Genomic DNA, 22,318 nt, shown 5'->3' on the forward strand with positions numbered 1-22,318 from the left:
GACCGTGGTACTGTACTTACGTCAATCGTACAGTGTTCGGCCGGCCCGAATCGATTATTCTTGGTCTGCCTTGATCGATGAAAAACCTCTACTGAACATAGCCGGTTGACCGGGTTCATTGTCATGGAAGCCGGTCTTGTACCGAGACATGCCCAGAGTTGCTCGAGTATAAATGGGAGTGAGAGCATTCGCTTCTAGTTAGAGCTCTATACGCACAGCATATGAATTTCATACATCAGACCTGAATACGCAAAGAGCCAAAGAGAAGGAGTCAAGCACACTTCGCAACGATGTCTACAAACCAGCACAATCCATTGCCATACACCTACGAGACGAAAGTCTATACCGAGGGACTCAACGACAAAAAGCCCGCTATCACATTTGATCCTTTCAAATGGGAGGGACTGGCTAAAGAGCGCCTCTCAGCAGATAGCTTCGGCTATGTCTGGGGCTCGGCTGGAACGAGAGAAACAGATGATAACAACCGGAAGGCATTCAGGAAATGGGGCATCGTCCCATCTCGTCTGGTTAAATCGGACTTTCCAAGTTTGAAGACGACGCTGTTCGGTGAGGATTACGAGTACCCGATCGCAATCGCACCAGTGGGGGTGCAGCGGATTTTCCACCGCGATGGTGAGGTTGCTGTTGCTTCCACCGCACAGAATGAGGGGATAACGTACATCCTGAGTTCTGCATCTTCGACTAGTATTGAGGACGTCGCAGAAGCCAATGGAGATGGATCCCGCTGGTTTCAGTTGTACTGGCCGTCATATGAGCACAACGACATAACAGCCAGCTTGTTGAAACGCGCCAAGGCTGCCAACTATAAGGTCTTGGTGGTCACACTCGACACCTACATCCTTGGATGGCGCCCCTCGGACTTAGAAAATGGGTATAATCCATTCCTCCGGAAAGACAACATCGGGGTCGAAATTGGCTTCTCCGACCCTGTGTTTCAGAAGAAGTTTGCGGAAAAGCACGGCAAAAGCATCCAAGAAGACATGGCGACTGCGGCGGCCGAATGGGCTCATATGATATTCCCTGGGATGAGCCATGGGTGGGAAGACCTCCAATTCCTTCGGCAGCATTGGGATGGCCCAATCGTACTGAAGGGTATACAAACGGTCGAGGACGCAAAGCTGGCAGTTGAGTACGGAATGCAGGGAATAGTAGTATCCAACCATGGCGGACGCCAGCAGGATGGGGGAGTAGGATCTTTGGACATGCTTCCAGACATTGTCGATGCGGTGGGAAAAGATCTAGAAGTCATCTTCGATTCTGGCGTGCGTTGCGGTGCTGATGTAGCTAAGGCTCTAGCGCTAGGGGCCAAAATGGTCCTTATCGGTCGGCCCTACGTGTACGGACTTGCCATCGCTGGTAGGGAGGGTGTCCGCCATGTACTACAGAGCACCTTAGGTGATCTACAGCTTACTCTTCATCTGTCGGGGATCAGATCTGTGCAGCCAGAGCACCTTAATCGATCTAGACTACGACGGATGGATTAAGCAACATACAGGTACTAGCTAATAAGGTTGAACTTGTGCCTAAGTTCAAGATAAACATATGTACATAACCCTAACCTGAGCTCTACAGGATTCAAGGTCAAAAACTAGTTATTTGATTATTATAGAATGGCCATCTTGTATTTAGCCACGCCAAGTAGGCTCAACTGGATCAAATACTTCACAAGAGCAGAGCATAAACCGAACTGGATCCTAAAAAGCCTCGCCTTCAAGGTCACAGATACATATCTTTCGGTGAGCCAAAGCTACCCCAGCACGTGAATGCTACATGTCTTGAACAACTCCTCTACTATTTGAAATGTACGAATTCATCCATAATGCACTCTTACTGTTAGACCAGTTACCCATTTAATGATCACGATATGTTTTATTGTTGGGGGCACAAAGAGACTCACCAAAGCGCAGTAGCTCACATAATTAGCTTGGCACATACTAGTGAGGGAGCAAATAAGGTGCAACACACCAGCAAAGAAAGACATGTGCCAGACAGAGATAACTCGCCCCGAAGGGACCTCGCTCGCTGTTGAGCGGACCATTCAGGACTTTTGTTTCCAAAAATTGCTTGCGTCTGACCATCGAACATATCGAAGATATGAAAGCAAGATCCCCTACTCCAAGTCCCGGCGTATAGCCGGGGTGAGAGCAGCCCGCACTATGGAGGAGGAAATGGAAGAAGAGAAAAGGGGGAAAGCTCCGTCTTTATATAGTTTCCTTTTACGTCAGGATTGCAAGGGAAGGACCGGAGTTGGTTTGTGTCTAGTGGTAATGATGAAGGCATCGTCAAAGTAACCAATTACACTTTTGACAATGCATGACAGGAGGTGGTAGTGTGTCAGGTCACGTAAGCCTACTAGTAGTTTATTTAACGGTCTGAATAACAACTTCTATCTATATACAAGAACTACCGTAGCTTTAGAAGCATCAACTCTGGGGATTCGATACATTCCCGGACTTTATTGGCCATCCGAGCCATAGTCGCGCCGTCCACGACTCGGTGATCTGCACTCCAGCTGAAATTTACCAATTCACCCTTGGTAACCTGACCCGCCTCATCGAAGATTGGTACCGTCTTGGATTTTCCAACACCCAGGATAGCCACTTCATTGGACACAATCACTGGTGCGACATAGGTACCCCCAATATTTCCTATATTTGAGACGGTGATTGTTCCGCCACTCAGGTCGGCTGGAGTGAGCTTCCCTTCTTTACCTAAGGCGCTCAGACGGGAGATTTCTGCTGCAACATCTTCAATAGACCGGTTGGCAACATCTTTAACATTTGGCACAATCAAGCCTTGCGGTGTATCCATTGCAACACCAATATTGTGTCTGGGCCGCATGATGAGTTGTGGCTTGTCGGGATTGCTTGTGTCAACCTTGGCGTTCAAGATTGGATATTCATTTAGGGCTAGAGAGACGGCTTTAATAACGAAGGAGAGGAAGGTAATTCTCCTGGGGTCCTTCGGATCATTGGCCAGTTTCTTTCTCAGAGCAGTGATATTGTTGATGTTTAGCTCATCTGCAAATAGGAAGTGAGGGATGTTGAGCGACCGTGTCATGGTCTTAAACATTTGTGACTGAATTGGTGTCAGGTTGACCGCTGTATCTGACTGCTGTGACACAGGGGTTGTAGGGATTGTAGGGGTTGTAGGTTGCAACGTAGGTGCAGAGTCCCGCACTGTCACAAACCGAAGGACATCTTCTTTGAGGACTCGTCCGTCTTTCCCTGTCCCTGGAATGTCTAGTATATTCACATTATGGGCCTTCAGCATCCCGCGGACGGCCGGGGTGGCAAGAGTTGCATATCGTGAACCATTCTTCGGAGCTTCTGGCTTCTGGGTAGTAGCAGCCACTTCTACCGAGGGTTGTTTTGTCTCAGCCTGTGCAGGAGCAGGGCTAGGTTGCGCCGGTGCTGGTGCTGGCTCAGGTGGTGGGTTATCCTCTGGATATTTTCCATCCTCAACCTCTATATCACACAGAGCCTACAGTGGAATTCTCTCAGCGATCATATTCTCGAAGTATAGATGTAGTGCAATTTTACGTACCCTTCCTGTGGGGACAGTGTCATCTGCTTGGAAGTGAAGCTTCTTAACAATGCCTTCGTACCTCGAGGTAATCTGATACTGTTAGGTCTCTATTTGCTGGTCATTGGTGCAAAAGCGACTCACATCATCCACTGCCTTATCCGATTGATACTGGCAGAGAGGTTTCCACTCCTCTATATGGGCGCCTTCCTCGACGTACCATTGGATGATCTGAACTTCCGTGATCCCTGAGGAGCGCAAGTAAGGTGAGTAAGCATATGATATATGTGTATAACACAGGTTACGGGATGTTTTGACGTACCTTCGCCAACATCCTTCAGGATCTGAGACTTGACCCCCCACAGAGCCGGAGCAGCATGGAATGTGCGACGGGGAAAGGATATTGTTGACGGGGAGCGAGTTATCGGCAGGACTCTGCGAGATTGACAAGAACGGAGAGCCCAAGAGAGGCCTCCATTGCAGCGTAGAATGCTCATCGTCGAGCTGAAGTCAACCCACGGTTATGGAGGAGGAAAGAATACTTTTCGAGAGGGGAGAGCGCAACATTTCATTGTGGAATGATGGTGGTAGTCCATTATTATTGCTCTCCTTCCTCCGCATTCTGAACCCCGAGCGCCGACGATAGCCGACCCCAGCGTCATCCCACGTGACTGGCTCTCCGCATTTTACGAACGGGCATTTCGGTCCATCTTTGCTTCCGCGATGTGTTGCGGAGAAATAAACCACTGGTGTCGAGCTACCTGGTTTTGTGTTGATAAGACTGGGCCAAGATGTGCGATAAAACGAAAAAGTTAGCTAAGGAGGGTCCAATTGGTTCCTCTCCAGCTATGTTCTCCCCTAGACAGGCATTTTCACTTCAATTGGTGAGGAAAGATCTTCCTGAGCGGTCGCGCACTGTCAGAGAAGCCATACTTGAAAGGTGACAGATTTTTAAGACTCGAGAGGACCTCGGAGGGGGTTGTTGGTGACCAAAAACAATATATTGTCGCGCAATGAAAGTAACATTGGCAGTCTCAGCCTTACCACACCTGTGCAAAGTGCGTGGGGGTTTATGGATTCATGAAAGAGATTGAGTCTACGCCCGGACAGGTCTCAGATCAATGGACCAAGTCTCCTGCGCCAATAATAGACAGTAAAACATGATTGCCTGAGGAACTTGGCAATCAGGTACTACAGTCGCCCATACTCCGAGTACGCTCGAGACTTTTTGTTCAGGTGGAAAAGGTTTGGTACCACCAGCGCGGAGATCCCAAAAAAAGCCATTCAATTGCCGATCACGATTGGTGCGTATCGCATCGTGGCTGATTTAGTGCCGTCGCCATTCTCCAGCGCTACCATACAACCTGATCCATCCAGACCAATAATGAGCACCAATTTAACCTTGTAGCCTGGTACTCGGTTCATTGAAGCAGCGTCCGCGAACTCTCCAGCCTTATTTACCTCTCCGAGTCTCTCCCTAGTACCTTAATCCCTTAGAAACCCATGGGTTGTTATCCTGGACCGTGGCCTAAACGATCACGTACCACAATGGTGGCCGAACACTTGACTCTTCGCAATCTCACCTCCACGCCCATTACCCTGAAGCGCATTGAGCGCTTTCATCCGCATCATGATCATAATATCCAACATATGGCTAGAAACTTCACCAGAGTCTTTACCAATGTAACCCGCACCCGTGCGCCGGTGGCCGCGATCACGGATGACAACGAACCCTTTGTTCATGAGGATTTAGATATTCATATCGAACCTTTCCAGACAATTCACACCGAGCTTCGCACATTTATAGACTCGGATAAAGAGCGCGTGCGCTGGTTCTTCGAAGTGGAGGGAGAGAGGCATCAAGTCCAGACTCCTGTGCCCACCTCGGAGTCCGCCACTATGAAGGCATTGTGCGACGAGCCTCGATTCAAACTCACTGGTATTTATGTGACGCCCGAGTCCCATCTATCAATCTACTCCTCCGCCAATCTGAACGCGTGGATGGGCGAGCTGAAGGACGACACTTTGCTCTCCTCTCTCTCGATCCCAGGCACCCACAATTCTCCTACCTGCCATGTTGCGCCACCCTCCGTTCGCTGCCAAGCAGTCAGCCCACGGGAACAGCTCGAAAACGGTGTGCGATTTTTTGACATCCGTGTACAGCCCCAGTATCCAGAAGATGCTGACAAGGATGAGCTTGCTTTGGTGCACAGCGTTTTCCCCATCTCTTTAACGGGAAGCAAATATTTCCGTGACTTGATGCGTGAAGTAAATGAATTTCTCGACCAGAATCCGTCGGAGACCCTGATCATCTCCCTCAAACGAGAGGGACCTGGCGAGCACACCGACCAACAGCTCAGCCGGATTCTCAGCGACCACTACGCACGTCCAGACAGTCGGTGGTACACAAACCCCAAGATCCCCACTCTCGGCGAAGTGCGCGGTAAGGTCGTTCTTATCCGTCGATTCGACATCTTGGACCATCTCAAGGATATACATGGGGGCGCAGGCTGGGGAATCTGTGCCTCGGGCTGGGCCGACAACTGCTCCAACGCGACTTGCCCGAGTGGACAATTATGCATCCAGGATTTCTATGAAGTCTTAGAGACAGAGAACATTGGAGAAAAGATTAAATACGTGCAGGAGCATTGCTTCCGAGCCGCTGAGACCTGTTATCCGTTCGGCGTGCTTCCTGATCACGAAGCAACCAAGGCACATCCATTCTATATCAACTTCTTGAGTGCGAGCAATTTCTGGAAACTTGGCACTTGGCCGGAGAAGATTGCAGGTAAGCTGAACCCGGCGGCAGTTGATTATCTCTGCCGGAAGCATGGTGAAAAGGATGACTGTGACTGGTCCACCGGTATCCTTGTCACGGACTGGGTTGGCTTGGATGGCGACTGGGATCTTGTGCGATGCATCGTGGGCATGAATGCTCGGTTGAAACTGAGGCAAGACAGACATGAAGGAGACAACTAAATGGCACTGTGTATTGGCTCTATAATGTTTTGCTTTTATTAGGGCATGGGATATCTGGTACATTCACCCAGACTGTTGCCATCTACAAAACCCACAACGATATCCACAGCTGCAACTTTGGGGTTTGACGAATTAGTGAACATATATATACTTGTAATTAATCTCGCAATATTGGTACATTCATACATATTGGCGCGGTCCTGATTATGTGTATGGCGTGTATCAGAAGCTAGTGTAGCCCATCTAATCTAAGAAGCATGTAGCCGAGGCCACGAGAGATACGCATGGATGTGTATAAGAATTTCGCATTCTATAGTTTGGCATGTGTTTTTAAAAGTAACCCTTCATGTGCTAGAAAAAAACCCATAGCCTTCAACAACCGAATAGGAAAAGTACAAGTGTAGGTAGTATTATACATAGAAATCAAACTGGTTGCGTTACATTTAAGCTTCAGTCTTCTCATCACTCGGGCCCTTCTGCTCCTCCTCCAGAACGCTCCTCCTGCTCTCAAGAGTGAAGTACAGGCTCTTACCAGCGCCCTCCAAAGTGTTGGTGACACTAGATGCCATGCTTTGCAGGGCCATGATAAGTTGTGACCGCAGACCATCCATACCACCCTCGATGCTACCAACCCATTTGGTCTGGTCGACATCGAACACCTTACCGTCCACACGCGCGGCAAGAAGAGCCAGCTTATTCAGACCGTTCTGAACGGGCAGCTCATGCCATCCTGGGTTGGCCTTGCGAGTGGGAACCGGGAAGCCAGCTGCCTTGGGAGCAAGGACAGTCAGCGCAGCTTTCAGATGTTCCGGAGACATCTGAGGAATGCTCAAGACTGCAATTGGTCCAACCAAGACTGGCGACAATTCGTGCTTGCCCTTCATATGAAGGACGGCATCATGAGCCGCGCGGGAAAGGTCGTGTGACAGAGTAGGATCATCCCTCGACCCAGATAGAGAGACTTCGGCAGACGTTTGCGTGATGGGGTCGACGGCGCTGGGAGTCTGGCCGGCTTCAATTGTGGAGGTGTTGGGTCGGAAATACTCGACGATACGGAGGGCAACCTCAAAGATACTGGTCTGAACAATTTGCACCTTAACGTGAGGAGCAAGCGGAGGGACGGAGCGTCCCTCGGAGGCAATTTGCTCGTCCACTTTCTGCAAAGCCTTGCTCAATTCTCGTCGGATGGCAGCCCACTCTACAGATTGAAGGTTATCGTGCTGCAGAAACACCATAAGAGGTGTAGTGCGGATAAGCGACGTATATTGTCGGAGAAGCTGAGACCGACGGTACTCGGGATTGCGATGTGAAGGAGGTTGGGACGGAGGAAATCTAGCAATGGGGGCAACGGAGTGTGTCATCTGTTCAGGCGATGCGGCGGGGGTCGTAGCTGTCGCAGCGGTACTCGCGTATCTCGTGAGAATGGGCAGCTCATATTGACAGAGGAGCCTTTGCCGGCGGAGCGGCTGAGGGATGCGGCCACTTGAAAGGCGAATTCGTGGAGGCATTGTGAGGAAATTAGAAGGTGTTAGGAGAACTTGAGTTTTTGCACGGTCAATTTATCCTAGGGGCAGCTCCTGAGATGGACAAGGGCGCCTGAGGCCGGTGATATTGGAGATACCGACGACAGTGACTTCCGGAATATACAACTTGGACGAAAATATGGCACGAAATCTTGAGTTCCCGAAAAGGTATAGCGGGATCTCCGGGCGGTGAGGTTCTGCCTACGCCGATGACGGATTCTATATGAGGGGTGCATTTTGAGTCAGAGATTCTTACAATCGCGTCTGTGTCTTCATTTTCGGAATTTTCAACGGTTTCGGGGAAAGTATTTGCGGTTCTTCTATAGCCAAAATGTCCGCCGCTCCTTTTGACCTGCAACCGGGTCAAGTCTCTATCTCTCCCCTCCTGCAGAAGCTCGCCTACCCCTCCGAGAAGCTTCCTGTAGAAGCTGTAGACATTGCTTCAGCATTCGCATTGATTTTCGAGGATCGTCTCTCTGCTATACAGACGGCAGCTCTTTTAACACTTTTACACTCTACTGGAAGGGATCGGGATGCAGAGGTCATTGCTAGATGCTCTCATCGCATGCGAGAGGCCGCTACTCAAGTCGACAGGCCCACCTTGAAAAAGATCATCAAGGCCCGCGGTAAGAAGGAGGGCACTTACAATGGAGGCCTGGTGAGAATTGCTATCGGTCCACAACTCATAAAATCCATAACCTAATATGTGGATTGTCTTAGTGCGATATTGTTGGTACTGGCGGAGATTCGCATTCCACTTTCAATATCTCTACCACCGCTTCTATCATCGCCTCGCCGCTTATCCTGATGGCCAAACATGGCAATCGCGCGCAGACCTCTTTCTCTGGATCCGCAGATGTCCTCAATGCTATTCCGCCGACTCCCCCGAATATTTCCGCTGTTAGCGCCGAGAACCTTGCGCAGGTGTACGAGAAGACCAATTATGCATTCTTGTTTGCCCCCAACTTCCACCCAGGCATGATGTACGCCAATGCAGTGCGCCGCGCATTGGGACTACGGACAATTTTCAACCTGATGGGCCCACTGGCTAATCCTGTTGATTGGGCCATTGAGGCTAGAGTAGTCGGTGTGGCCTACCAGAGCCTTGGTCCTGTTTTTGCCGAGGCCCTGAGACAGAATGGATGCAAAAAGGCAATGGTCATCTGCGGTGAGGAGGACCTAGATGAAATCAGCTGTGCTGGAAAGACCAACTGCTGGAAACTCACGGAATACCCTAACCCTGCCTACAAGGGCTCGGCAGATGATGAATGCTCAAGTGACGAGGACGAGCATGAAGTCCCCCGCACTCTGGTCAAATTTGAAACTTTCCAACTACACCCATCAGACTTTGGTCTGCCAACTCATCCATTGACTGCCGTATTCGGAAGAAAGATGCCCAAAGACAATGCAGCCAAGATTATGAGCATCCTGCGGAACGAACTGCCTCGCGATGATCCGATCCTCTCCTTTGTTCTTATGAACGTCGCTGCCCTTCTGGTTATTTCGGGTGTCTGTGAATCCGAGACTAGTAATATGGGACCCGGCGACGATGGCCAAGTGATTACCGAACGTGGACCAGGTGGTGGGCGCTGGAAGGAAGGTGTCCGACGAGCCAGATGGGCCGTCGAAAGTGGCGCAGCCCTTAAGTGCTTGGAGGGATTTATTGAAGTGACGAACAACCTTCAGTAAACCATTTATTTAGCAGTGGTCTAGATTCTCTCTTTCTCTTTTTTTCGTTTTTATTAAGAATATGTTCACAGATTGGCCGAGGTAGAGGTATAGGGACATGTGTATTGAATGACGAAATTAATAACGTTACTCATGGAAAACCTCAACACGAGTACCTTCCGCCGATGCACAGATATAATTAGTCCCTTTCAAACAAAGGCTATCTGCAGAACCATCGTCGCGTCGCAATATTCAATTTTTTTTTTGTCCCATCAAACTCCCAAAGCGCCACCTGAATGCATATCACGATAAGATCGTAAGAAAAAATATTAAGCCAGCATCACGCAACCGGTCTACTCCATTTCACCGAGCTTCGAACTGAACCATTCTGTATAACCAAACAAAGTCAGCGAACTCCCAAATAAAAACTTTATCAAGAAAACTCACCTCTTCGTCCTCTCCTTGTACAACACACGATGACCGCATTCCTTGCAGCGGATCTGGTCACCCCTCTTCAGCGAGACACGGGCGTTGCACTCGCCGCATAGATAGGCAACCATAGGGCCATCCATGGAGCCAGCACCAGAGTCAAAGGCATTCTGTCCGCCCAAAGAGGAAGGAACCTGGTACGCTTCGCGAGACATGGTGGGCGAGAGCTTTCCGACTTTTGCTTTTTTTGAGAATATGAAGGTAGGCAGGTGTGGGCGACTGAGGTGTTGGCTAGCGACTTGGATTGCGAGCTGGAGGGAGGCTTGATTGCGGGTTTTGAGGAGCTTTGGATTGTTCTGGATATTCTTTGCGCAAACCTAATTTTGCTGAGTCAGGCTTTGGAGAATGACGGTCGATTCTAGACTAGCCTTTTTGGGCTAAGCTTCTACTGAACCTTGGAAGGTTCAAAAGTTCCTGTCCTTATCAGTACTCAGTATCAGTATCTACTCAAATTCTTATGTAGTCCATAGTCCGTCAGACTTCGTCTGTTATAGGTTACGCCAGCCTTGAAATGAACTAGTCAATCATCAGAACTAAATAAGCAGGTGATAGGAGTTTCCCAGCTCTTTCGAGCAAAACAAAACGAGGAGATGACTCCGCTAGGACCTATGTCTTCACAAGATAGCCATATATATAACAGCATTCTGGATATTCAATTGATCTATAATATTTAACGACACCTTAGCTTTGGATAAGTACGAAACAATAGAGGCCATTCTCCGTATATCTGCTAATCATTGCTATGTCTATACTCCCTGTCCTATTTTTATTAAATCCAAAGTACTCCGTACGAGCTACTATAATAAAGCTCGACTTTGTTAGGACGGGGCGTCACTGATCTCTTTTCTGCGCAAGCCGTGCATTCCTTCTCATTTCATTGTCACCTTGGACAAGCCACTTGCTGGCCTCTATTAATTGAATCATGTTCACATATTGCTTAAAGAGCATAACTGGCGTCGAGACATAAAGTAGGCACCATGGAACAGTTTCGTTTAATTTATTGGCACTGATATTGATGTAAGTATAGGTTACGTCACAGCGTATATTAGCCGCTCAAAATCTTACCGAGCCATCTCCATTGCCCCAGCACTCCAAGAGGAGCTCCATAGTCTTGAAGGATCGAATTGTGATACCTTGAGGCTCGCGTTGTCCATCAACGATGGCGATGATGAGAATGAGAGTAAATACAACGCAATAAAGAAGAGCTCGTTCAGCGCGCACACCATGAAAAGGACTTTCTAGATGTATTGTTAGTTTTGGAAAAAACGTATGAGCGGGCTAACACCAACGTACCGTGTTAGAGTAGTAGATCCGCATGACCCATGGCCGACTCTCATCGATCTGTTTGTGGCTCTGACGGTTTCCACCCATTGCCAAGGTCGCATACATATGGATGTAGTGACTTGAATAGTCCAAGCTAATCAAGCTCTGAAAAACAATACTCCACCTGGGGAATGCACTCGCCAAGAAAACTAGCAAGCAAGTTGTTGTACATCGGTCTGTAACCATATCCAGAACCGCACCGAATTGCGTTGATTGCCCTAGATGCCGGGCTGCGGCTCCATCTAGGGCATCAAGAAGACAAGAGACGCTATATAATAGCGAACATGTTCGTGGGTGCAGGGGCATGTAATAGAGGGATGTGATGGCGAGAACAACGCGGGCGTACCCTAGGAACTTTAAGAACTACTCAAGGGAATGTCATCAATGATAAAAGAAACATACCGATCAGGTTGGGAACGAAGAGGAAAACATTCTCTTCATAATCTTTATGCTGTGCAGCAGTGCCTTGTGCTGAATGACTGGCCATGTTCGTGGACTTTCTCGGCGTTATCCGGTGAATGGATCAATAGAATTCTGGTAGATCGGAGTTGTGGTAGCGAGGGTTGATTGGGCTCGGAGCATCGATAATATATCATGGAATTTATTTATAATGGTTGGGGCACGCAATGAATGAAAGGAGAGAGGTAAGTTATTATATACTAGGGTCCTTAGTACTTGTCCCGTGACAGGCATGGTGCCAACGGTAAGCCCCGAGGCTAAAATCGGACCCAGTGTCCGCAATCGAACATACAACGACGATATCATCCACCTGTAACAACTTACAAGAGATCATTATCTTCAATAGAAAATTGCTAGACTCTACAGAGTACCAATTAGGCTCATTAATATGACTGCCCTTGATGCCAAAAGGGCAAGGGCTGGCGCCTGCTCGACTTGCCGGTGAGTGCAGCAGTGCAATCTTCCCTTCGGTTGATGGGTTGACATAAGGATAGCACTGAATGAGCCTCGAGTTTAGCATCCGAAAAAGACGATGTACTCCAGGGAGTAAAGGAGATACTTGTCAGCTTTGTCACTTGCTGTCGGTGCCCTGCAGCCTTGATTATGCCAGAAGGCCAGCCAGAGTGGCAGTTCAATCGGCATCAGGGAGGGAGAATCCCACACCTGATCAAATGCCACTATCTTGGGAACCGGACTTCTCGGAAGCACTGAAAACACATGAAGTCTTGCATGAATTAGTTGGCTTATATTTTCGCCACATTCATAACATTGCCCACACCATGTTTCACGAGCCCAGTTTCATGCATCATATGAGGGAAGGTACAGCATCCATGAAACATGTCTATGGCATGTGTGCATTAGCTGCCAGGTATGTTCTCACGCACTCAAACTAGTTGATCACTAGGCTACTCAGATCGATGACTGTAGATTAACAGGTTCTCTAAGAACCCGATTTTCCATGGTATCTCACCTTGCTCCCGTGGAAAAGTTTACGCCTTTCAGGCCGTGCGACTTTGTCGCCAATGTACGGATACTCCAAGCCTGGAAACAATTCAAGCATTGCTTTTGATTGGATATTTTTTTAGTGGCGAAGTTGATCATCAAAGAAAACACATATATGTTGGACTCGCGCGGTTACATGCCGAGGCTCTGTCACTCTGGGGTTCTGCCACGCAGTCAAGTTCTAATGCGGTAATTCAAGAGGAGTATCGCCGAACCTGTTTCTCCGTTCGGATTGCCACCCACTGGTCTGCTTCTGACATGTTCATGGAGCCTGAAGATACGTGTCACAGCTCAGAAATGGTACCAGAAATAGATGATGTACTCTTCCATACCTTGACTTCCGCCGAGTTGCTGCGGAAACCCCCATTAGCACCCACATTTCGGTGTGACATGTGGGCTCAAATGGCACGGACGCTTGATATCTTTACCAAAATTAATGGATTACTGAGACAGCTCAGCCGAGGGGTGATTACCCTCAATGACTATTGCCAGGAGGCCCCTATACTGGAAGATCGTCTTAACCAATGGTACGAGAATCTGCCCGAGCACTTGACATACAGCTATGACCACCTCATTTTCTTCTTGGAGAGGCACCTTGGTCGAACCTTTTTGTCCATGCATATTGGATACTACCATTTTCGCCAAATGCTCTTCTTTCCCTTCCTAAAGGCGGGTGTAGGTCGAGAAGCAACCACCACCGAACCTAAAGCAGCCAAGTGTAATGAAAGTGCAGCTACAGTTTCGGAGATCTTAAACTATGCCACAAGCCTTGAGAACTGTGAGTTGGACTACTTTATTTATGGACATATTGCTGTGGTCAGCTCTTGTGTTCATCTTCACTCTTTACTTTTCAGCGATGATCTCTCGGAGCTCTTCATGGCACGGCAACGACTCATTCTCAATTTTAAGTTTTTGATGAGAGTGAAATCATATTGGCCTATAGTTGACTCCTCTGTAAGTCCTTTTCGTGCCAAGCGTTATATATATCTCTGTTTTTTTCTGTCAAGTCATTAAGAAATCCTTGGATATTGGTCAAAAAAACTGATCATGAAAAATTTTAGGTGTCTCGTCTACGAACTTTCCAGAACTCTTGCCGTAATTCTATGTCCGACCCATTTGCACTAGATAATTGGATGGCCCGTTTCCTTACAGAACATTCTTCTTGTCTTGCAGAGAGACAGACGCACGACTCACTGTCATCGAGTTTCGGTGTGGAAAGGATATCTACACAGTCTGCTGAATATAACGCGGAGCTTTCTGGTATAGCACAAAGTTCGGGGATTTTAAATACCCCCAATCCGGGGGCACTAGAAGGATCTCAATTGAAGGAACCGGAGAATGCCTGGGACGGCTTGTCCTCTCTTATGAATGACCAGAGCATCACTAATGAGGCCCTTGCTGATAATGCAATTGACTGGCTATTGAAAGAATAGGAAGGGTAGGAAGTCGTGAAGGTGAAGTCATAGACAATTTGTTAGGCAAGCATCGATGACTGGCTACAATATCAATGTTGACATGAGAGGAAAGGGCTACTAGCAGATACGCTAACCTTTTTTTACCACATAATCATACAACCGCTTCCACATGAGTAGACTTGATGTCCTTCGCCTCCACCATGCTTTGTCTATCATCCGCATCCTCGGTCTTAACCCCAGTACTTAAGGCTGAAGGAGGGTCGCCAAACAGCTCAGCAATCTGTTCCAATGTTTTGCCTCCAGTCTCTGGGAGAAAGAAGAAATAGATAAAAGCAGCCACAAAGTTAGTGGCAATGAAAAGTGAATAATATTTCCAGCTGACATTCTCCAGCGCGGTCGGTGTGATCTGCGATAGGACAATTGCTGCGACGGATTTGCTGAACACAGCAAGCCCAAGCCCGGTCGAGCGAAGAAAGAATGGGAAGAGCTCAGAAGGCACAACCCAGACCATCGCATTGAAGAAGACTGCATAAGCACAGGAATAGAGGAAGATCATTGCGATAGCTGCACGGGCACCACTGAGATCGCCACCGCTTGCGTCTCCGTACACGGCTGATAACGCCATACATATGGCAATCAAGATCGACAGAAACAGTGAGCCTGTCCACAATGTGCGTGTGCGCGGCCACTTGTCTGCTACCACGAAGAGGTAGATGATCTGGCCGATGACGCCCATGAAGCCATAAACGCCACTAATCAAAAGTGAAGTTCTTCCGGTAAACCCTACCGTCTCATAGAAGCTGGTCTGGTAATTTTGAATGACCTGAGACCCGCTAAACTGACCCATGACAACAATGAAACACGCAATAAGTGTGCGGTGAAGATAACGACGGGAAAATAGCTTGGCACAAGCAACGTGAAAGCTTGTAACCTCGGTTGCTTCTGCCTGTATCTGTTCCCGGATGTGTGCGAGTTCTTGAGACAAGGAATCCTCATCCCTTTCAGATCCCTGCAGCATTGTTAGGACGGCGCGGGCTTCTTCATAGCGCTCTTCTTGGATTACTGAAGGAGGTTGATCGTTAGACTCTTGATTTAAAAAAGGGAGTCCGCTACAAGATGGTACGGCGTGACTTACACCAACGAGGGCTATAAGGTATAAAGCAACATCCAACGGCCAATAGCAGAGGACCAGGGATCTGCATTGCCAACGGAATTCGCCATTGGGCGTCGTCCTTGGCAAATGCGCCCCCATAACCGATCCAGTTGGCTATGCAGAAGCCAATGGCAATCATGAAGCCCTGTAAGCCAACAATGAATCCACGTTGATGGGGAGGGGACGCTTCGGCGATATAGATGGGAACGACGGTCAAAAGCATACCGCAGCCGATTCCAGCGAAAAATCTTCCTGCAATCATCATTCCTGCATTGACAGCGGCGGACTGAAGAACGGCACCGATAATTGCTGGAGAAACACATTCGGTTAGCAACAGGTTCAAACCATATAGTACCAACAAAAGTTCAAGGGTTATGGTCAGAGTATGGAAAGGGGGAAAGAGAACACTTACCTACTACGGCACTTCCGCAAATAGTCCATCGCCTACTAAACTTGTTGGCTGAATACCCTGCTGCGAATGTACCGAGAGCCTGACCAACATTGTACAAGGAAACAATGGCCCCTAGCAAAGCATGTTTTTAGTGCCATGTCTTTCCGACGTCTTAGAAGGAAATGGAAAATGGAGCAGAGACATATTGCTTACCTTTCAACCCAGCATTCTCACCGGTAGGACCGAACATGGCATATTTGAAAGTTTCATGGCCCAAGGTTGTTGCGATAATCCCTGGTAACTGTCAACGGCCATTGATGATCTCCCATTAGATTCAAAGGGAATGTACCTGAATCCACCCCATATACGAAGCCTCCCAGAGCCACCACCAGTGTGATCAGGACAAGGTTAAGGGAAAGCATCTCTGTAGTATCCAAATAGGGTGAGCCTGCTTGTTGCGGCACATGAAATCGCTGTACCCCGAATCTTCTGGTCCTCTTTATATACTGTCGACTGTTGCCTTCTCCACTTAGTTATACAGTCTATACCGTCTATGCGGTGGCTATACCATCAGTACCCCATGGGGTAACGTTAGTCTTAATTCGGTTACTACAATTAGCCCTAATCTGCAACTCTGCGGGGAGCGGCGGCGACTCTCCAATGAGAAGCCGAAAACGCCGCCGGCATTCTAATGATCGTTGATTGTCCCACTTGCACTTCGTGTGCTCTGGTCACTTGCAGCCTGGGTCTCGGGTTCGCCCTCCAGCTCTTCGTCTAACTGGCCACATGGCATGCATATTGGTCCATAATTCGGGTTCTCGGACGAACATATTGCGAGGCGACCCATACATCGGCAATAGACACATCGACGGCGTTTATGAGAACTTTATAAGAATGGACGACGAGGGTAAATATGAAAGTCCAGGAGTACTTCCCTTCCCACACTTGTGGAAAATCTTAACATATTCTTCTTTCCTGCGATCGCCTATATTCACCACATACCCTCATTATGATAAGCCGACTGTCTATCGCACCCCCCTCAGCCGAACAACACCCGACTGGCTTTGGTGTGGGCAACGCGACTCCCCGCCTATCCTGGCGGTTTCTTAACACAAAGGAGGCTTGTCCGCTAGGATGGGAGCAGACTTCTTACGAAATCCAAATCCTCCGGTCCCAAGACTCACCCATAGAGACATATGAAGTGGCCAGCGATAAATCAGTCCTGGTGCCTTGGCCAAGCTCCCCTTTACAGTCGCGGGAAAGCGTTCAGGTGCGAGTTCGAGCTCACGGTACATGTATTAAGGAGGCACGAGCGGAACCTACAAATTGGTCTCCTTGGTCTACAATTGAATGTGCCCTGCTCCATCGTCATGACTGGAAGGGCCTTCCCATTGCAAGTCTAGAAGCTCCACCCCATGACGCCCCCTTGCGGCCAGTACGATTTCGGAAGTGCTTCCATATCTCGGGTGCAGACGCTATCAGTCGGGCTCGTCTATACATCACTAGTCTAGGGGTATATCGCGCCTTTATCAATGGTCAGGTGGTCGGCGATCAATGCATGGCTCCTGGCTGGACAAGCTACCGGCATCGCCTCAATTACCAGGTGTTTGACGTTACAGATCTGCTAAATCCAAGCGGACCAAATGTTATCGCGGTTGAGGTGGGTGAAGGATGGTATGCTACACGTCTAGGATTTCGTGGGGGTCGCCGAAAACTGTATGGCGATAAATTAGCAGTACTGGCCCAGCTAGAGGTGCAGTCTGAGCAGGACAAATCCTTTTCATTGGCCACAGATTCTACCTGGACTTGTCACCCAAGTGCAATCCTGCGGAGTGAGCTTTATGATGGCGAAGTCTACGATGCGAGAGAGGAGAACCCTAGTTGGAATAGTGCTCTTGAGAGTAAGGATTCTTCTTGGAATCCCGTGCAGGAGTTAGAGTTCCCTTCAGCAACTTTGGTAGCTCCGGACGCGCCACCTGTGCGCGTTACAGAGGAGATCAAAGCTGTAGAAGTTCTACACACTCCATCAGGAAAGACCGTTGTTGATTTCGGTCAGAACCTCGTCGGTCGGTTGCGTGTCCGCTGCATAAACAAACCCGAAGGTGAGAGAGTCACATTCACACATGCAGAGGTCTTGGAGCACGGTGAGCTAGGAACTCGCCCATTGCGAGCCGCAAAATGCAGAGATGAATTTATCTCTGCGGGAAAAGAAGTCACTGATTGGACCCCACAACATACCTTTCACGGATTCCGATATGTACAAGTAGAGGGTTGGACTAATCAAGATCCACCCTTACTTACAAACCTTGTGGCATTGGTAATGCACACTGACCTAACTCGTACTGGCTGGTTCCAATGTTCACACCCGATGGTCAACCAGTTGCATCAGAACGCCTGGTGGAGTATGCGCGGGAACTTCCTTTCCATCCCAACGGACTGTCCCCAGCGAGATGAGCGCCTCGGATGGACTGGAGACATTCAGGTTTTCTGCCCTTCGGCGAATTTTCTCTACAATACGGCCGGTATGCTGGGGCACTGGTTGGAAGATGTGGCTGCAGAACAGCTCAAAGAAGGGAACGGCTGCGTTCCACCATTCATAGTACCAAATGTGATCAGCGAGGAGTTGTGGCCGCATCATGTACCCCAAGCAATTTGGGATGATGTAGTTGTCTTGACCCCTTGGATTCTCTACCTCTCATACGGGGACACCGACATCCTCCGCCGACAATATGCTAGTATGCTGGCCTGGATCGACCGAGGAATTCAACGGGGTCCTGATGGGCTCTGGGACCCCGAAGTGTGGCAGCTAGGAGACTGGCTGGATCCGACAGCACCGCCAGTTGAACCAGGAGACGCCCGAACAGATGGCACACTAGTCGCCGATGCCTATTTGGTCCATGTCACTTCGGTCATGGCCCAAGTCAGTGAGGTCCTAGGCGAGACGGCAGACACCACCCGATTCCAGGCCGACTCTAACCGACTGAAGGCTACTTTCCAAGATAAGTATATCGCACGGTCAGGCTTACTTGCTGGAGACACACAGACAGCACTAAGCCTGGCACTTATGTACGAGCTCCATGCAACGACCGATCAGGCCATAGAAGCTGCAAAGCGACTAGTCCGGCTAGTCCGACAAGCTAAGTTCCGAGTAGCCACGGGGTTCGCTGGTACCCCGATCATCGCCCATGCACTAACGAAGACCGGCCATCAACAAATCGCCTACCGCATGTTATTGGAGAAGAGCCGGCCGTCCTGGATGTACCCGATCACCATGGGAGCAACCACGATATGGGAACGCTGGGACAGCATGCTCCCCGACGGATCCATCAATCCGGGTGAGATGACTAGCTTCAACCACTACGCTCTCGGTTCCATCATAAACTGGCTCCATTACAGCGTGGCTGGCGTGCGTCCCATCGCTCCCGGATGGAAGCAGTTCCGGGTTGAACCCATCCCTGGCGGCAGTATCGATTCAGCTGAAGTCGCATATGAAACTCCCTACGGGAGGATCGAATGTCGATGGGCCTTCGACGCGGCTGAGGACCGCTTCAGTTTGGATCTGTTAGTCCCTCCGAATTCGCGCGCGCTCGTCATCTTGCCCAGCGAGGAGAGATGGGAAAAGAGGGTCGCCCTGAAGGCCGATGACGAGGACGGTACATGGATCGGATCAGGGCACCACCAATTCTCATGCCGATGGAGCGTGGGCAGTCATCGTGGTGAGTGGCCTCCTAAACCCATTATTCCCATCATGCGGAAGCCGGGGCCGGAGACCATTGCTTGACGTGGGTATATACACTTGGCTTTTTACCTTTAGACATGCATGTTAGCGATAGAATTAATACAGTACGTTGTTTCAGTAACGGCAATATGAAGACGCTAGACACTTTGGTAACGTGTTTAACTAAGTATATTATGATTTTAAGACAAATAAACCAAGGTCCTCCCCTAACGAATGACGAATACCTTGAAAAATTGCCTAGAGGAATATGCTTACTGGACACAAACGAGAGTGGAAGAGCAACATAAATTTAGAATTCGATGACCATCTACATGCTAAAATCGTCACAAGAAGGCAGCACAACCATATCTCCAGAAAGCGGACATCTATGCCAACGCAGCTTCCAGATCCATCACACTAACAGTAACCTTGTTTGACTCTCCCTGAAGCACACCACCACCGTTCAGCAAGAGATAGTTCTCCTTCTCTTGCAGGATGCGCAGCGACCGAGTATAGCTTGCGCTTTCTGGGGTGGAGATCTCCGTCCACTCGCCCTCACCCAGGGCCTGGTTGACAAAGACAGAGCCCAAGTTGCCGCAGCTGACAACAAGGGTGCCATTGTCACCGCCGAAGGGAGTCCACACATTGTAAGGGGAACCTGTGGGCTGAGTGCCACTTGAAACGACGAGCTTCTGGTGTGGGGCCGCGAGGAAGTTCTCGGGGTCCGCTGAGATCCGGTAATAAACAGGGAAGGAATAGTCGGAGGTGCCGAAGAATGACCCATATTCATATGTCATGATGAATTCACCGGTTGGCAGCTGTTGGGATGGAAGTCAGTGGTGTATGTGAGCGAGGGAAAGACAGCAACGAACCTTGGTGACAACGGGCATGCCCGGGCGATCAGTGTAGGTAGGATACGTGCTGTAAACAAACAAATCGTGTCAGCCATGAATATCTTCTTTTGGATCGAAAAGAGCCTGCCAACTTACACATCGTCAATTACATCACCCCAATTCTTCAGGTCGGTAGTGGTTTGGTGAACGAGTTTCTGGCCATAGGTTTCGTTTTGTCTCTGGTCCGAGTAGAAGCAGATCAACTTTCCATTGCTATTGAACGAAAGTTAGATATTGTTTAGGGATAATACACGATCTGGTATCACACTTACTGAGCAAGAAGGAATGGTTCCCAGACTGGGGTCAATCCGTTGTTAGGAAGTGCTTCACCGCCAGCAGCGATATGGCTCACGAACTCCCATGTGACGCCAGAGTCGCGAGAAGCATAAAGATCGATCTGTGTGGTCGCGAGGTCTGTTGGGATGCTGCTCCCAGCTAGCAGGATGGTACCGGCCTCGTATGAACCAATTGACTCTTCCAGGTAGTAGAGGAACGGCTGGTAGCGCAGGCCCAGTCCATTGGCTGTATCTTCTACGCGAGACAGTTCGCTCCAAGTCTTACCGCTATCGGTTGAGCGATAGATTGGGAAATAGACCGCTGGTGGCTCGGGCGAGTAGTTTTCCCAGGTAGCTAATAGATCTCCATTGGGCAATTGAAGGTTGCGAGCGTAGAGGGTACGAGGAATGACATAGTCGGATGGTGGACTGAAGATAGTTACCTCGGAGAAAGTAGTTGGGGTCTCGGCCCTGGGGATGCTCGCCGCGAGAGCCAACGGCGCGGCTAGAAGGAAACGTAGGAAACGCATTAGTGATGATTGAGATTCTATACAAGTCTAGTCAGAAGCATACTTCTCTCATAACAAAGACAGGGGTTTCTGAGCTGCCTTTTATAGTAGTACGGTGATTCTCGTGACAGTTGAACTGAAGTATTTCCCCAGACCCCAGATCGATGTTCGTGCTTGTGTGGGGAAATGCCATGAACTCATCCCACCGGAAATACTCCAAAAATGGCCGCGACAAGTCTTTTGGTCTTGTATAGCTTCATGAAAACCCCACCAATCGCACAGCTGACCAGGTGCAATGGCCATCATGGAAATGCATCTAAGAAGTTGAAGGTGGATAGAATGTGTCATATTATTTCCTTGGTGATCGGAGAACATACGCAATCCAAGGTCTTCCATATTGACGAGTGGGACACTGTCTGACGTATGAGGATTTCTATCGGTATCATGCAATGCTAGGTTTGTACCTTATACTATCTTCTTTGGAATAGTCCAGCTGTTTCTTGCTGCGAGACTGTCTGGAGATACTCAGGTGGAAGTTGATGGAAGAAACAGCAAACAAACATACCTTCAGTGTCACATGGCAGCACCTGATCTCTCTCACATGAATAGTATTAATATTGGGAAGTATTGAATGTTTTCTTATAAGCTTTTTATTCCATTTATAATGCCATATTCAATGCCATATTCAATGCCATTAGACATCTGTATCAGTGCTATTCTTGTGATTGGCATACTAGGATTGGAGACCTGTTTATCAGTATCTACAGGGGTCGGCCTATTGGGGTGACTCCCTAGATGTTGAACTGGATTGTTGCTTGGTCTTGCGCTTGTTAGATACACGATGAGCCAATAGACTGTCTTTAACAGTGTACAGTGGGTTATTCAAAGCCATGGAGATCGCATAGATGCAAATTAAGCTATGGTAAAGCAAAAGAAACAACTTTGAGAGGAGTACAAGTTTCTGTGGCTGGGATG

General features: G+C 48.9%; 11 protein-coding genes across 11 annotated transcripts; 5 read left to right on the plus strand and 6 right to left on the minus strand.

Annotated features, from left to right (window-relative positions):
* Positions 1-290: 290 nt before the first annotated feature.
* F9C07_2185 (putative FMN dependent dehydrogenase) lies at positions 291-1,505 on the plus strand (the record flags this gene model as incomplete). The annotated part of the gene is made up of 1 exon (XM_041284929.1): positions 291-1,505. The coding sequence occupies one exon, from the start codon at positions 291-293 to the stop codon at positions 1,503-1,505; it is 1,215 nt and encodes a 404-aa protein (XP_041143396.1).
* Positions 1,506-2,345: 840 nt separating this feature from the next.
* F9C07_2278064 (putative biotin-dependent 2-oxo acid dehydrogenases acyltransferase) lies at positions 2,346-4,125 on the minus strand. The gene is made up of 4 exons (XM_041290164.2): positions 3,869-4,125; positions 3,691-3,794; positions 3,568-3,639; positions 2,346-3,504 (listed from the first exon to the last, which is right to left on the minus strand). Exons 1-4 carry the CDS (start codon positions 4,041-4,043, stop codon positions 2,425-2,427), a joined length of 1,431 nt encoding a protein of 476 aa, XP_041143397.1. The 5' UTR covers positions 4,044-4,125; the 3' UTR covers positions 2,346-2,424.
* On the plus strand, positions 4,126-7,951 carry F9C07_2131717 (PLC-like phosphodiesterase). The gene has a single exon (XM_041284930.2). It carries the CDS (start codon positions 5,050-5,052, stop codon positions 6,523-6,525), a length of 1,476 nt encoding a protein of 491 aa, XP_041143398.2. The 5' UTR covers positions 4,126-5,049; the 3' UTR covers positions 6,526-7,951.
* F9C07_2182 (mitochondrial 54S ribosomal protein uL10m) lies at positions 6,969-8,033 on the minus strand (the record flags this gene model as incomplete). The annotated part of the gene is made up of 1 exon (XM_041284936.1): positions 6,969-8,033. The coding sequence occupies one exon, from the start codon at positions 8,031-8,033 to the stop codon at positions 6,969-6,971; it is 1,065 nt and encodes a 354-aa protein (XP_041143399.1).
* A 346-nt stretch (positions 8,034-8,379) lies between these two features.
* Positions 8,380-9,737, plus strand: F9C07_2181 (putative anthranilate phosphoribosyltransferase; the record flags this gene model as incomplete). The annotated part of the gene is made up of 2 exons (XM_041290170.1): positions 8,380-8,706; positions 8,769-9,737. The coding sequence occupies 2 exons, from the start codon at positions 8,380-8,382 to the stop codon at positions 9,735-9,737; spliced, it is 1,296 nt and encodes a 431-aa protein (XP_041143400.1).
* A 342-nt stretch (positions 9,738-10,079) lies between these two features.
* F9C07_2226417 (DNA-directed RNA polymerases I, II, and III subunit RPABC4) lies at positions 10,080-10,360 on the minus strand (the record flags this gene model as incomplete). The annotated part of the gene is made up of 2 exons (XM_041290165.1): positions 10,080-10,104; positions 10,164-10,360. The coding sequence occupies 2 exons, from the start codon at positions 10,358-10,360 to the stop codon at positions 10,080-10,082; spliced, it is 222 nt and encodes a 73-aa protein (XP_041143401.1).
* A 146-nt stretch (positions 10,361-10,506) lies between these two features.
* F9C07_2278069 (phosphatidylinositol synthase) lies at positions 10,507-12,257 on the minus strand. Its single transcript, XM_041290166.2, has 4 exons — positions 11,931-12,257; positions 11,499-11,875; positions 11,271-11,443; positions 10,507-11,211 (listed from the first exon to the last, which is right to left on the minus strand). Exons 1-4 carry the CDS (start codon positions 12,013-12,015, stop codon positions 11,037-11,039), a joined length of 810 nt encoding a protein of 269 aa, XP_041143402.2. The 5' UTR covers positions 12,016-12,257; the 3' UTR covers positions 10,507-11,036.
* Positions 12,258-12,658: 401 nt separating this feature from the next.
* Positions 12,659-14,422, plus strand: F9C07_2178 (putative C6 transcription factor; the record flags this gene model as incomplete). The annotated part of the gene is made up of 3 exons (XM_071509387.1): positions 12,659-12,855; positions 12,923-13,943; positions 14,051-14,422. 3 exons carry the CDS (start codon positions 12,659-12,661, stop codon positions 14,420-14,422), a joined length of 1,590 nt encoding a protein of 529 aa, XP_071363990.1.
* A 133-nt stretch (positions 14,423-14,555) lies between these two features.
* F9C07_2177 (general substrate transporter) lies at positions 14,556-16,370 on the minus strand (the record flags this gene model as incomplete). The annotated part of the gene is made up of 5 exons (XM_071509384.1): positions 14,556-15,466; positions 15,540-15,866; positions 15,970-16,080; positions 16,162-16,242; positions 16,298-16,370. 5 exons carry the CDS (start codon positions 16,368-16,370, stop codon positions 14,556-14,558), a joined length of 1,503 nt encoding a protein of 500 aa, XP_071363991.1.
* Positions 16,371-16,957: 587 nt separating this feature from the next.
* F9C07_2226421 (bacterial alpha-L-rhamnosidase-domain-containing protein) lies at positions 16,958-19,729 on the plus strand (the record flags this gene model as incomplete). The annotated part of the gene is made up of 1 exon (XM_041284931.1): positions 16,958-19,729. One exon carries the CDS (start codon positions 16,958-16,960, stop codon positions 19,727-19,729), a length of 2,772 nt encoding a protein of 923 aa, XP_041143404.1.
* A 219-nt stretch (positions 19,730-19,948) lies between these two features.
* On the minus strand, positions 19,949-21,942 carry F9C07_2278073 (exo-arabinanase abnx-penicillium chrysogenum). The gene is made up of 5 exons (XM_041290168.2): positions 21,808-21,942; positions 20,832-21,755; positions 20,656-20,772; positions 20,539-20,587; positions 19,949-20,484 (listed from the first exon to the last, which is right to left on the minus strand). The coding sequence occupies exons 2-5, from the start codon at positions 21,362-21,364 to the stop codon at positions 20,053-20,055; spliced, it is 1,131 nt and encodes a 376-aa protein (XP_041143405.1). The 5' UTR covers positions 21,365-21,755; positions 21,808-21,942; the 3' UTR covers positions 19,949-20,052.
* Positions 21,943-22,318: the final 376 nt, after the last annotated feature.

The sequence above is a fragment of the Aspergillus flavus genome, chromosome 2 (genome assembly GCF_009017415.1).
Source record: "Aspergillus flavus chromosome 2, complete sequence".
Classification (NCBI taxonomy): Eukaryota; Fungi; Ascomycota; class Eurotiomycetes; order Eurotiales; family Aspergillaceae; genus Aspergillus; species Aspergillus flavus.